This window comes from Aphelocoma coerulescens (assembly GCF_041296385.1).
Source record: "Aphelocoma coerulescens isolate FSJ_1873_10779 chromosome Z unlocalized genomic scaffold, UR_Acoe_1.0 ChrZ, whole genome shotgun sequence".
Classification (NCBI taxonomy): domain Eukaryota; kingdom Metazoa; phylum Chordata; class Aves; order Passeriformes; family Corvidae; genus Aphelocoma; species Aphelocoma coerulescens.
Genome location: NW_027184085.1, coordinates 14,155,153 through 14,169,987, shown reverse-complemented (window position 1 = coordinate 14,169,987; position 14,835 = coordinate 14,155,153). Strand labels below are relative to the sequence as shown.

The 14,835-nt window shown below is 43.2% G+C and overlaps 1 protein-coding gene across 1 annotated transcript; it reads right to left on the bottom strand.

Annotated features, from left to right (window-relative positions):
- Positions 1-1,427: 1,427 nt before the first annotated feature.
- On the bottom strand, positions 1,428-12,167 carry PTGER4 (prostaglandin E receptor 4). Its single transcript, XM_069002230.1, has 2 exons — positions 10,842-12,167; positions 1,428-3,585 (listed from the first exon to the last, which is right to left on the bottom strand). The coding sequence occupies exons 1-2, from the start codon at positions 11,670-11,672 to the stop codon at positions 2,992-2,994; spliced, it is 1,425 nt and encodes a 474-aa protein (XP_068858331.1). The 5' UTR covers positions 11,673-12,167; the 3' UTR covers positions 1,428-2,991.
- Between the last annotated feature and the right edge of the window lie 2,668 nt (positions 12,168-14,835).

Below are 14,835 nucleotides of genomic sequence, written 5' to 3'. Positions count from 1 at the left end.
AAGGTGGATGTGGAAGGCCATTCTGAGGGGATATGGATCTCTGGGGGTTGGGAAAGGCCATTCTGAAAGGCCAGATGAAAGGCCATTCTGAGGGGATATGGATCTCTGGGGGTTGGGAATATAGGGGATATATTAATGTGTGAGAAAGGAAGCCCTTTTGTATATATGGAAACTACTCAAAATACTTAGCAAGAAAATAACCTTTTAACCTCCATGTGCAAATTAGACTCTTCAAACTTGTAGCCTTATTTTAGGAGACTTGTTACGCTCAGGGAGGCCAAGGAATGTAGTTCAGTAATGTGTTTGTGGTCAGCATTGGAGGAAGGTGCTAAACCTGAGCAGGACCATGGGGTAGGTGAGGGAGATGTGATATTACTGTCACCCAAAAAAAAAGCACACTTGCCCAGTCCTTCAGCCCAACTGCTCCTGAACACTCGTGTGTTTGCAAATAGACAGCAGAAGCACTCTTATTTTGCCTTTGTGCACTGCCATGGAGCTGTGGCAGGCAATTCCAGTATTGCTCAGAAGACATTGTGGGCTGTTTGGGAATCGTGAGTTCATTAGCGAGGGAGTTCATGTTGATTATATGGTCTGTGAGTCCACTACTGACACGTTGTGAATGCTGGAGGCAGGAAGAACACCTCTGGCTTATCATACGTGTTTGCTAAGGGAAGCTACTTAAGATGGTCTATTCTTGCTTAAAGCTCTTTCAGACCACATGTATTTCTCATCAGTAATGATGGTAAAGAGTAATAAAAGCATATTAATGAAATAATTTTAAAAATAGAAAGCAATTATTTAAATACACACTGTATATAATTAATTCTGTCATTGCATACAGTACCAGTAATTGGTGTGCTGCTCTGGGCCAGCTGCAGAGGTTTGGTCCCATATTGGTACATGTGGTGTTACCTGCTGCTGGCAATCCTACCTTCCTGCTCTGCCAGGTGCTGTTTCCTGTTTTGGGAAGTATGGTGAGTCTGTTCTATTTGTTGGTCACTGGTAAGCAACAGGCCATAGTTAGGTGGTTTAATTGCAAGGAATTCAGGCAGATCTTTATCTGTAGCTGCAGTGGGAGCTTGAGTAATACTGTTCTCCAGCTTAACTGGTGAAAAGCGGCTGCTGCTGCAAATATTTGTGTAGAGATTTAACTTCACTTTCTGTATGTATCAAGGCAAATAAGCTCTACTGCTCCCCTGTTAAAGGAATATGGTAAAATAAAGAATTTTTGTGGCTCTGTGTCAGTGCTCTTGGGGACAGTTTTGAAGACAGCTGCTTCTTGCTGATGGTGATCATGCTGTGGTGTTTCGGAAACTTACAGGACAAAGTATGTTTTGGCAGTAGCTGAGTGGAAAGCATTCCAAGATGGGAGGCTTGTTAAGGCGAGGAGTTGGCACTGAATGGCAGACTCATGTAGACATCTGAGATCAAGCAGAACATTTCCATTTAATTGTGATCCCCAAAATTACTTTGGTCGGTACAACTGCTTAAACATATCAACATAAGGCTCAAGATTTTCATTACAATGTAGCATTCATATGAAAACACTTTAAGCAGCATAACATGCTTAGTATTTGACAAAACATCCCCCAAATATCTCTACAGAATTATTTTGATACACAGTATTTCTGGAACAAGATCTAACCCTTACAACACAAAACACAAAACTCCTTTTTGTCAGTGGTTAACAGCTGGTTTTGGTGATGTGTTTGTCATTAGAACTCTAGCAACAAATGCTTTTCAAGGTGTTCAAGACTGAGATATAGTTCTATATAATCTATACTTTAAATGAAGATTCTGCTTCCATGGTTTCATACATTTATTTGATGGAGTATCAGATTACACAGTCATAAAATTCTATTTACTATTTAAAGTAAAATGATAAATGTTATGAAAAAATAACTTTATTACATCGGTGATGCTTTAACTAAAGTGAATATTAAGACTATTAACCAGGAGTTGAAAGTTTTAGGCCCTGATATTGAAAGCACTTCTATATGTCCTTAACTTTACATGTAAGGAGTCTCCCTGGCAGCAGAGGGACCACTCTGGTGGGCAATGTTAAGTGTGTGCCTAAGGTGTGCAGGCTGTGGGCCAAAGTACTCGGAGAGGCGCACATGTGTTACACAGAAAAACATTCTCAGAACATAAATAAAATCTGATTTTTTAGTATATACATATACTGAAAACTATTATTCTTAACTGAAAGGATGTGTTTTCTTTTTCTCTCTTTAAAAGGCATATATTCCCATTTCACTCAGAAAGTGCTTATGTATTCTCAGCTCAAGAATTACCTCATCAGCTGTGAATCTAGCATGGACAACAAATCTAAGCCAAGAATGCCTTATCAGCAGGAAATACTGAGGGAAGAGAAGGCCGGCAATCATTTCTATATACCTTGTATTAATAACAAACCTTCTCATAGAGAAGAATACACTTTTAAATATTTTCAATCCTGATATATATACAATGATAAAAATTCACATTTTCATGCTTTAGTGAGACACTTTAAAATCCTACTGCAGGCAGCTCTCAGAGTAGCTGTGTCCAGTTCCTAGCAGCTGCCTCATACTCACCTCTAATACCAGAAGCTTAAACTCTTGATAGCTGAGCAGCCACAGGGAGGGAGCAAAAACAATTCTACCAGACTGGGAAAGGGAAAGAAAAAAAGAAGAAAGCAAGTGATGGGGTCTTTCTATTTCCAGAGACGCAGTAGCTCTCCTGTGTCCCACAAGAAGACAAGGCAGTTCATCTTTCCAGTCCCATCAGACCTGCTCTGTACCATTTCTGATGGCAGGGCCCAAGTGCGATGTCTGTTCCACACAGTCCTCAGTAGTCTAAAGGAAATGTACCCATCACAGCGAGAGAAAAATAGCCCTTTGAAGCACAGCTGAACCCCTCTTCCCATTAATAGGCAGAACACCTATCTATTGCACCAGTTTTTCCAATGTACCAGGAAGTATCCCCAGGGTTGATGCCTTTTATGGCTATCTATATGCACTTTTCTGACAAATTCAATGTCTCTGTGGGGAAGGTGACCTGGAGAGGGCCACTCTTGGATGCAGAGCTGGCCCTGCCACCAGAGCTGATCTCGTTCACCAGGAAGGCGCTCTCGGAGTCCTGTCCCTGTGAGGAGTCCGAGGTGTCGGAGCTCCGCAGTGTCCGTACTGACGTGGTGTCGGACTGCGCCGGGCTGGCGCTGGGGCCTGGGAGCAGCACACGGCCCCCGACACTGCTCTCGCTCAGCTCCGGAGGGTACAGCAGCGTTTGGGAGGTGCTGCTGATCTCCCTCAGCTCGCGGGAGATGAAGGAGGGTGACTGACTGGACATGGCAGAGGAGGTCCTACGCCCATCCACGCAGTTGAAGTTGCCCCCCGAGTGCTGCCTCCGAGCCCCTCCAATGCGGCAGAAGAGGCATTTGATCTTCTCGATGGCTTTGCTGAGCACAGTCTTGCGGAGGAGGATGTAGATCCACGGATCCAAGATGGGGTTCACCGAGGCAATGCGGATGGCTTGCAGGTCAGGGTTTTGCTTGATATCTTGCACCGACACCGGCCGGTACAGCTGGTTCACGAAGACACGGACCTACCCAAGGAGATGGAGGAAAAGAAAGACACGATTACAAAATTGCATCAGGAGAGAAAAGCTTGCACTTTAAAACAGAGATCTAGATTTGCAGATGTAAGCTACGAGAGAAGAGGAGGCTGGCAAAGTTAGGCATCTCAGATTGGCAGCCATTAATTCATTTTTGGAAACAGAAAAAAAAATCAGATGAAAATTGTAACACCTTTGTTACATGTAGAAAATGACTGGCTTTTTTCTCTCTCTTTTACCTCATTATTAATTCCTGAACCTCCAAGTTTTGGCTGTTGTCTTTGAAAATTCCCAAGAACAAAGATATAGACCTGTATCCTGCTTCCTTGGTATATCTCAATTCTCATGCAACCTGCAAAGAGGTAACTGACTGGGGAGACCTGATCAGTTCCTCTAGCAAAAGTCTAATAATCACTTAGAAATGAAATGAAACACACATGATGATCCAAGTACATGAGACTCTGTAAGCAAGTCCAGAGTTGTCGATTCCCAAGTTTAGAAATGTATTTTCCTGGCACCTGTCCTTACTGGAACTGTTTATATAACCGCAAATGTTTGCTTGCTGCAGCATGGTTTAGAAAAACAGAAGGGTAAAAAAAAAAGAAAAAGGGGGAAAAAACCCAAAAAGATAGGTTGCCCAGCTAGGAGATTTTTAACAGGCCAAGATAATGAGATTATTTCAGCACTGGACTAGAGTACTCTGTTCTCCTATATGAGCCAGCAATTTGGTTTTACTTACAAAAATACTAATGAAGTGGCCAAGAGTTTAACATGTCAAAGGTGATGTGTGAAGTGACTATTTAATTAGTGATTTATCCTGCATAATATTTAAAACTGAAAGGCCCTGTCTTCTTCACAGAAATGTATTCAGCTTATTCTTTTAGTTTATTTTTCAGCTGGTCTCTCTCCTTGTTTAGAAGCCAGTTTTGTAAATGCTACTGTGAGTGAGGCACAGTCCAATTCTTGGATATCATCTTTCCAGTGCCACAACGGCATCACAGGAGTTTGTTGTGTTGATTAGTCTCAAATAGCTCTTCTGCATTTTTGCAAGACCTAAGCAGTGTCCAGTTAGAGAAAGGCTTAGGAAAGCCACTGAAAAGTGGATCATGGAAGATTCTATTTTCTTCAGATTCCTTAAGGTAAGTCAAAATAGATCCCTTAATTACATTTTTATCTAATACAGTAAAAATCTAGTAGCAAAATTAAGACGTTTTTAGAATCTCATCCTTAGCTCCTGAAATGAATCAAGGCCTGCCTAGCTGTGAGGTTACAGACATGGAGGCAAGCAAGCATTTAAATATATGAGCCAAATTAGGACAGCCCTCATAAGTCCTATTTTTAGAAGTTCTGCATGTGAAGCCTTCCAAGTCTGGTGAAAAATATAACAACTCTTGAGAAATTTTCTTGCAGGAGGGCAGTGTGGTGGCATTCAACCTCCTCAGTATTCAGAGATGGAATGTTCTCCAAAACTATCAATGATATGTTTAGTATAATGCAGAGTCCCTCTGTGGAAGCCCTGTGCCCGCAGTCTCTCTCAGTCTGTCAAATTGATGATTGACTGTATTTTCTTTCTCAGTACTTTTCTCTAGGTTTATGGGTAACCTAGTGAACTCAAGATATGGGAAAATCTTGAATTTATAAAGCAATATAGTGATGCCAGTTTTATCCACAGTAACTTTCCTAGATGTTTTTCTGACTACTAATTTCTTGGCCGTATTTATCTGTTAGGCCAAACATGCCATTCAGGTGCTTCAAAGAGTATTCCTACGGATGATGAACTTATTTCTATGGCTTTTTAAAAAAAAATTTGTTAAGAATCTTTCCTTTAATATTTTGCTTTATTTTTAACTACTTTAGACATAAATTAATAATTATTAATTTTATTTAAAAATAATTTCATTGTAAGTTTATTTATAAGATTTTAATTTTACTATTTTATTTATAATTTTGATGGCTTGTTCTGTAAGCAACTTTCCCCATTTATGCTATGTAAATAAAGGATTCCTAAATAAATGATTGATCAATAAATTGCTGCTCCTGGGCACGGCGCTAGATGGCGTGGCTGCCCCGCGGTGGGTGGGGATCTATGTGTAATATGTGTGTATGTATAACGTGTATATGTGTTTAAGGTGTACATATGTATGTGTGTACGTGTATAGCGTGTATATATGTACCACATGTATGTGTATATGTGCAATATGTACGTGTGTAAGTGTATAATGTGTATATATGTTTAAGGTGTATGTGTACGTATGTATAATAGATATGTATACATATGTGTAATGTGTAGACACGTATAATGTCTACGTGTATATATGTACCATATGTATGTGTATATGTGCAATATATACATGGGTATATGTATGATGTGTGTAACAAAGACACCCAGACCACACAAGGCACACTTTGAAGACAGCTGAAGAAATACACAGTTCAACTTGGAGACCTGGCTTGCCTTTTTTTTTTTTTTTTTTTTTAAACTCAGAGCTATAGTTACACGTCAGTGATTTAATAGTCGGATTGTTCTTTTGATAAGCAGCACGTGAAATTGAGGTACCTATTCCACCTCCTTCTGCTACCTGCCAGACTTTACAGAAAGGCGAAAATGTCTCCAAGTTCACTCTGTGGCTGAAAAGAATAGCTGAAAAGGACTATTGCTAATGGTACACAGCACAGCCTGTTTTATGCTATCCCTGCGTGCTTTACTTCCTTTTGACAGCTATGCAGCATGTAGAAGTTAACGATTCACAGAGTGGACCTAGTCAGTGAAAACTGTACAAAACTGTTTCTACTTCCCAGAAGAGTCCCATAGAAAAGCTCCCCAGATTGTCAGAATTTATCAATTCAGACTGATTGCTAGCTTACATTAATCACAACAGGGTAAAAATTTATCCATGTAGGAATCTAAGTTACTTCTTTACTTACTGGTGAAACAACCTTTAGTAACATATCACTTAAAATAACGGCAAGAGATGTACCCTGTTTCAGCTACAAGTCCTCTGCTGCAGGAGGTAACACGATAAAAGATATTGCCTGTCATCTTCTAAGCAAGTGCCAAGTGGAATCCACTACTAAATTAGTTATCTAATCCGATGCTTGGATTTGGGCAATTTGAAATCCTAATTAAAGAAGCAAACAAACTAGAACAATTTGGATCTCTAAAAAATAGAGTTTATATGTTAGATCTGCAGTTGTAGAATCCAGACAATATATCTTAAAAATACTAGCAGTTTATTTGCAATTAAGTAGTACACAGCTCTAAGGTACGTCAAGTTTATGCTCAAGACAGGTACTTGTAGGATCAGAGTCCTTGTGCTGTTTGTGCTTTCCTTTTTACCAACTACAGATGCAAGTCATGATTTCTAATCCTGTGAAGCATTATAAACTGACTTTTACAGTTACATTCACACTTGTAATTTTTACCACAGCTTCCACCTGCCCTCAAAATCTCCCCACATGCTGATATGATAAATTTAAAAAACATATGGTAGTAAGCAGGAACAAGTTTTTCAGCTCCACAAGCCAAAAACCTTTGCCCTTCAAGGTCTTACTGTCTGCTTGGTGACTACTCCACTGCCAAAAAGTCCTGTCTGACACCTTGCAGTTGGCTGTGGACAGTCCCTGATATTAAAAAGTTGAAACCAACCAAGCTGATAGAAAATCCAATTTTAGATCAATTAAACATCAAGTTAGAAACTCCTGATCATTTCATGCAATCAACGAGATGTACGCCCTGAAACATTACCATAATTTAACAACAATGTTCAGTGGTCACAAAGTGAAAAAGATCACACAGTTTAAATTTGTAAGAGTATCTGACAGACTGCTGGAGTCAATTACAGACTTTGAGTAATGTGTGCCTATTTACTCTTGAAACAGCTTGGTGATTTTAGAAAGGCCGGATAAAATTTCTATTCTTGTCTTGACAAAATCCCTCCTCACATAATTTATTCCCTACATTTTACACTATGAAATTCTAATTTCTAAAAAACCCCAAATATTTTAAGAGATGACATAACCCACATGGAGTAGAGACAAAAGTCAGCACGTAAGTTATGTATTTTTCTTACTTAGTTTTTAAACAATTTTCAGATTCATGTCTTTCACACTGTTTTCTGCACCTTGAGAACACACCAGTGTATATAAAAAGTTTCCTTTCACGGTTTTAACCTTTTCTTTCCTTGATATATTTGACCAGCTTTCAGTTCTGTTCTGTCAAGTTCATTCAGGATTTTGCATAGCCTCCATTAATTTTGTTACACCACTTGCTACTTTAAAATTTTGCTGATTTTATGAATAACCACTAAAACTCTAAACAACCCTTCTTGTAAATCATGTGCTGAAGCATCTCATTATTAAAAACTGCTGTTATCTGTGACTCACTTATTTCAGAGCTGTTTAATATTTCAAGTCTTGAAATTTTTTCTGTCAAATTTTAAGTGGATCCTGTTGAACTGACTCCATCTGATATCTTATTATCTTATGGAAGTGTTTGTTCTAAAATGTTAGAGGTTTGTGTCTCTTTCAGAAGTTGCTTTTCTTTAAGTGATGGTTTATTGATCTGAAATCATCAGTGTGAAGTCAGCTCATCAAAAGAAAACTTCAGTCACACAGCAGCCCCTGAGCCTGCTTCATGTGTCTGAATCTTGCTGGCACCACCACCTCACCACTTTTATGGTTCTTGATGACTGCTAGGCTGACCTGTTATAGGTGAGTGCCTCACTCGGTGAGGACTCCCTAAAACTCCTCCGAGTCATGAAAATGTAAGTCTATGTATTAGTAATCTATCTACTTCTGCTAGTGGCTCTTTCTAGGGATTTATAGCATAAAGGTGTCACTTCTCTGAGTTTCCTCATTCTTAATCTCAGTGTTGATGCATCCAGAGGGCTTAACACAGCATCATACATGGCAGTTCATCATGGTACAAAGCAGCAAATGTGGCTGTGGCTCACTCCCACAGAGGGAGGCAGAAGACTTTAAAAAGCTACTTAACAATGAAGAAATTTAACCACACTGCACACTGTGATGATGTATATATAAGTGGTCATTTGGGTTTGTTTTTTTAGAAAAAGTTCCTTTTATTTTTAGTCATCCATCTAAATGAACTGAGAGTCTCTTACATCATTTTAGATAGAGAAAATATGTACTGCTTTAGGAGGTAAAAGCTAACTTATGTGAACATTCCCAAGGTAACACTCTGCCTTTGTATGAAGTGAAATCAAGTTCTGGGAGAGCTGTACAACTTTATCACCTGCACCTTCACATATTTCTGCCATATGCAAGTTTTTCACTAGCTACTGTTTAAATAATAAACCTTTTGCCCCACCCAGGTTCATTAATTTTAACTCTCAACAATCCAGTTCCCTTGCTGGTAAACCCTCCCTCTTGGTTTCCTCCCCCCCGCCTGTTTTTTTAAATATTAGGTAAAAGACTGCCTAGGTTCAAATGGATATAAACTATTTCATTTTGCTTTCACACTCAGACTTCTCAGCATTCCTCTAGCTGCTCTGCTACAGGATAAAGCTTGGCTTGTTTTCTGAAGCTGCTTAAGTCCATCACATCATGACACTGTATTTAATTTAGAGAACCCGTTCTCTACATTTACCAGCATCTCTTTTGAAAATGCAATGTTCTTTTGTGAAGTAGCTGTTCTGATACTAGATTAATCAAATCGAGTACTGTCATCCCTCAGTACTTGTCGGGGTTTTGGCCACCTGGTGCATCCCGGTGCAACAAGTCAGCTTACCCCTGCCGTTTCTGGAGCTGGACTGCAGGGCAGGCTGGCACAGTTCTTCTGTCTAAGGCATGTGCTCCTCCCGGGGACACCCTGTGGGCAGCTTAGACAGCACCTCTCGACCTCCTTCGGATGTCAGGCAATGAACGCACGGCACCGTGCTCGGTCGTGCCTCGGCACCACACAAAGTGACAACGCCGAAAGCAGGGACCCTGGTGCTGCAGCACAGCCACACTTCACTAGCTCCCGTTTATGTCAGTAATGTGGCAGCTCTGGCCCAACCCTTGTGATTACAGCTCCTCTGAGTGGAGGGGGACAGACTCACTGACAGCTGAGTCCTGTTCACATGCACTTCTCTAAACTTCCTTACGGGGATATACACCTGCCTCTCCAGCTGGCCAGATCTATTTGACATACATTGCACTCCCTCTCTATGACAGAGGGATCATCCTACTGACAAGAAACCTCCTTAAAAAAGTCCTTCTAAAAGCACCTTCTGTCTGACAGCCACTGCTTGAGTCCCTACACTGTGTTTTGGAAGATGGCAAATAAGGCAAGCCAACTATTTGTTTAATGTCTCTGAGCCAGAGTAGAACACGATTTTGACAAGCTTTATTATGGCAGTTGGAAGCAAGAACTGAGCCTCTAGCTGGTGGATCTGGGGTTTTTTTGTCTTTCCTGAGGAGAAGGTGGAGAACAGAAAAAAGTGGATCCTGTGTGTTCAGTTCAATGACACTAATTGTATCAGCCATTTCAGAAAATTAGCAAATGGTTAGTTGTAATGTTGTTTGACATTTCAGCATGATCTCAAGGTTTATGTGGGCCAGATTCCTCTAACGCTCATTTCAATGAGCAGCACACTGACAGGTGGTTCCACTGAGTTCACTCCTCCCACTGTGTGGGGATCTTCTGGAAGGATGCCTGTGTGGGATCTAGCCCAGAGATAGTGCATGAATACCTGAGGAGTGGAAGCTTAGCACAGGTTTTGGTTGTGAAGAACTCTGCATGTTGCTAGTGCCATGTGAACACAACCCTGTCCTCCTTTTGCACATCAGGGACTGTTGCACCCTTCAGCAACAGCATGCACATTTTTAAAACACACTAAACAGCCAGAAATGCAGGCCAGACCCAAACTTCACTTATCACAAATTAATTTTGCAGGTGAACTTTAAAGTGCGTTTAGCTCTCAGTAGGACTTTGCTACGTGGATTCCAGTTGAACAGTGGAACAATTATTGAGAATTTTTGGTGCTCTATTTTAACTAAGCAAAGAAGTCTAGGACTTGGGATAAGCAGGTTTCTTTTTGGGGAAATGTAAATCTACTAACTTTCTCTTACCATGCATGTATGCTAACAGCCTTTGAATTATTTCAACAGTTTGTGACACCAACTATAGGTGCCACAAATAAGCACCTATTCCGACAGGAATCTGTTTGACAAACACAGACTAGGAGGAGAAAAGACTCTGCAGTAAGGGTGATGGAACAGAAGAAAGGTTGCATGATGTTACTCACCACCAGAGGAATGGAGCAGATGACCACGACCAGGGAAGTGGCAATGAGCAGAATAACCATCTGGATTTCTGCTCCAGCCATCCGACGGAAACTCCGGCGTCTGCGAAAGTCAGATAAACGGCTGGAGGTGGTGTCTGTCCCCAAGGACGTGCGTCGCATGAACTGTCGGTGCATGCGAATGAGGGCCACGCACACCAGGATGTTGCAGATCACGGTCACCAGGATCAGGAAGGAGCTGAAGCCCGCGTACATATAGGAATATGCTGCATGGGTGGACACGTTTGTTCGCCAGTCTATGAAACACCAAGTGTAAGGGTACTGCAACTTAGATCTGCCGAGCCCCATGCTGGGGAGGGCGCAGAACAGCACGTTGGAAGCGTAGATGGCAAAGAGCGTGAGCCCTGCCAGCTTCTTGTCTACGTAATGGTTGTAGAAATAGGCATGGTTGATGGCCAGGTACCTCTCTATAGACATGGCACAGATAATGCTGAGGCCAGACAGCCCAAAGAAGAGGAGGATGAAGGAGCTGTATTCACACAGTGCAGCTCCTCCTGGCCATTGGTTCTGCAGGTAAGTGGCAATTGTGACTGGACTCACCAGGCAGGTCCCCAAGAGATCTGTGACTGCCAGTCCACAGACCAGCGTGTAGAAAGTGGTCTCCTTCTGCTCCTTCCTGGACTTGCAGAGCACCACGATGGCTATGAGGTTGCCCACCACGCCGAAGATGAACATGACAGTGGGGATGGTGGGGGGCTTCCCGCCTTCGGCCCCGCTGGCAGTCCCGTTGGCGGAGCCGTTCGCAGGTGGCATGATGGTGGGGTCGAATGACATGATAACCACGCTGCAGCCGGCGAGTTGGGAGACGGCAAGATCGGGTCCGAAAAGGAAAAGCTCAGTGAGGGGAGACGGCTGTACGGTGCGAAAGTAAAAATTCAAATGGGCGAGAAGTTATTAAAAAAAAAAAACCAAAACAAAACAAAAATGTGGTGTGTTTCAATTAAAGAAAGAAAGAAAAAAAGTCCTAAAATGGGGCCGAACCGGGGTGCCGTCTGTCAGCCACCGACCGCAGCCGGGGGAGCCGGGGCTGCCTCTTCCTGCCGCAGCGCTCCGCGCCCAGCCCGGAGGGGGATCGGGGCGGCCCGAGCCGAGCGGAACCGCCTCACCGCCTCTCGCACCGACGCCGCGGAGGGCTCAGCGCGGCGCTGGGGCGGCGGCTCCAGGTGCCCCCGGGGGCGGCGTGCGAAGGTGCCGGAGCGCGGTGGCCGCGGCTCATCCCCCGCCGCCGGCTGGCGGTGCGGAGCTGCGCAGAGCGGTGCGGGCCGTGCCGAGTGCGGGCGCCGTCTCAGCCCCCGCGGCGCTCCCGCCGAGTTTCGCCGCGGAGGGCGGGGGCGGCCCGGGCCGCTCCGCCGCTGCTCCCCGCCCTCTCGCCCCATTGGCCGCGCCGGGCAGGGCAGGTTGCGCGGGCGGGTGCGGGCGGGGGCCGGGCGGCCGCCGGGGGCGGTGGGGGCACCTGTGCGTGCGGCGCGGCCTCCGCGGCACGGACCCCGTGTGCCCCTCGGGCGTGGCGAGCGGGAGCGCGGGCTGCTCGCACCGAAGGGGTCGCGGAGCTGGGCTGTCGCTGCCCGGCCCGCCGTGCTCCGGCGTAGGAGCCGGGGAGGGGGTCCCGCTCTCCGTGTGCCGGGCCGAGCCCGTGTCACCCCCGCGCCCCGCCGGGCCGCGATCACAGAGAGGGGCGCGGCGGGGTGACGCCGCAGGGCACGGCCCGCAGCCGATGCTCTGGCATCAGGGCAGCATGACCGGAGGGTCCCGCTGCCAAAGGGAAGATCTGTTGTACTGCCTGTTTCTGGCCTCTGTTAGTGTGGGTACCGAGCACAGGAAGGGTGTGTGTACGTTCAAGGGATGCATTTGTATGTTTGTTCCAAGAACTTGTTCGGTCTTGACTGTGGGACGATCACGTGTGAATTGGAAGTAGGGTTACACTTGTTGGCAAAACCCTACGATTACAGTCAGTCTTACCTGGGCTAGTGGAAGCACAGCGGTCACTTTATGCAGTGCCTGTGTGCAGCTTTCACCCAAGCGGTGATGGTGGTGATGTCGTCCCTAGTCCAGAAATGTCCATACAAGACCTGCGACCACAAGTATGCCCATGGGTGTTTCTGTGCTAGTGATCTGTGCTGTGGTTTCTGGCTCAGGAACGAAGCTTCACATTGTCATGCTGGATTTCACACCCAGATCCAGCTGGTCTGTTGCCCTTTCTTGTACATTTGGTGATATTTGTGGTTATAAAGAACATAAAACCTCTGTCCCAAAGCATAACATTTATGTCCTTATAAGAATCTCTTCTCTGGGACAAAGGCAAAATGTATTATAAAAGTCTATTATTTGTCAGTCTTAATTACCATCTTCCCTCTCTTTTTTTTCTTTCAAGCCTATGAAAATGATGCCTGTGGACTTGCTATCAGTAAAGTCATGATAACATCATGATATACTGATGACAAAAGTACTGACAGAACAAAATATATGAGGACAAGTTTCTACTGTAGGAAAGAACAAAGAGTTTCAGTTTTCAGTACTGTGTGGGCAGAAATGAAGAAAAAGCCCCTGTTTTTTATTTGATCCGCTTTTTAGTGTTGTTATCTAACTGCTTTGAAAACTAAAAATACAGTTTTAGGAAAAAACCTTGATTTTTAAGTAACACTTACAGAGATAAACTATAGCAGTGGTGGTGATCTGGTCTGCTCAGAGAAAACAAACAGCAATTTTCCTTACATTTTGCTGGTACTGGTGCCTCTTTATTTTTTGCAAAATTAGAAAGTCATTCTGTCAGAAAGGCAGGAGTACACGTGGGAGTAGAGGATGATCAGTTAAACTTGCCTAGTTATCAGAAGCAAATTAGAAGCTCTTCAAAATAATATACAAAGTAAGTGCAGCACAAAGGTTGTTTTTCTTATCTTTTAAACAGTCTTCTGACTGTTCCAGGGAAGCTGACCCAGGTGCAGGGCAAGCTCTGAATTTGAGAGGTGTAATTGCACGTGCTTTCTCAACAGTCCTTTTTTCCTACACTGAGGCTTTGCAGCTCTGGCTTTAGAGGCCATTATATGGGATTAATTTAACACAGATGCAGCAGTATTTACTAGTATAGAAAAAGAACTACCTTGCTTCCCTGAAGCCGTGCAAACGTTTTTCATGACTAAAGGCAGAGGAAATGATTTCTTTGTTGCTGCCTTTTTTCCACTTCTTTCCTCATCTGCACATCCCATCTTATGAAGTATTTTGCCCATCTCAGAACAGACTGTCTTGAGAAGGTTCAGTCTGTAGCATAAGGTGTGCCGGCCCCTCTGTGGGTTTGTAGACATGAGAGTGTGTGTGAAAGAGTGAATGCTATCTTTTGTTCTAGAAGGTCTGTCTTATAGTGGATACACTTGAAGAACTAATTGAAAAATGCAGAAAGTCAGGAAAATCAAAGAAGAAACTGCACTTTTTTTTTTTAAAAAAGGAAAAGTATACAAAAAGTATAGTTTTGAGTGCAAGGATAGTAAGATTAGTTTTGTGAAATAGTGTTAGTTCTTTAATTAGAGAATAGGATAGAAATTGAGCACACAAGTGTGGGATGGGTTTCTGGGGATGTGAGCTTACTGTGTCTACCCATTGTCTAGCTTTCAGAGTTATTAGAAAAATACAGTAACTTTTGGGAGTTTCCCAATGAACTAATGGTTTTGATATATAGAACTCCTAGTCAAGATGAAAAGCATAATCACGTGAAATCCGTAGTCTTCAGAGCAAAGCAGACACTGTGGACTGAAGTGGAACTGAAAAAAATGAAGAAGTTCCACTTGTAACATGAGTTTTGTCATCCTCTCATATCAGAAATGTCACACGTTGTAGCATTGAGTAACCACTAAAGAACTTCTGTTTGTGAGAAAACCACTTATGTGAGAAGTTAAAATATCACAAGTTAAAAATAAAAGCTTTGAATCACACATGGGAAAAAAAT

Coding starts and splice junctions, on each gene's coding strand:
- PTGER4 (XM_069002230.1), bottom strand. CDS start 11,672: ATGTCATTCGACCCCACCATCATGCCACCTGCGAACGGCTCCGCCAAC. Junction 3,586..10,841: donor TCTGCTCCATTCCTCTGGTG/GTGAGTAACATC, acceptor CTCCTTGGGTAG/GTCCGTGTCTTCGTGAACCA.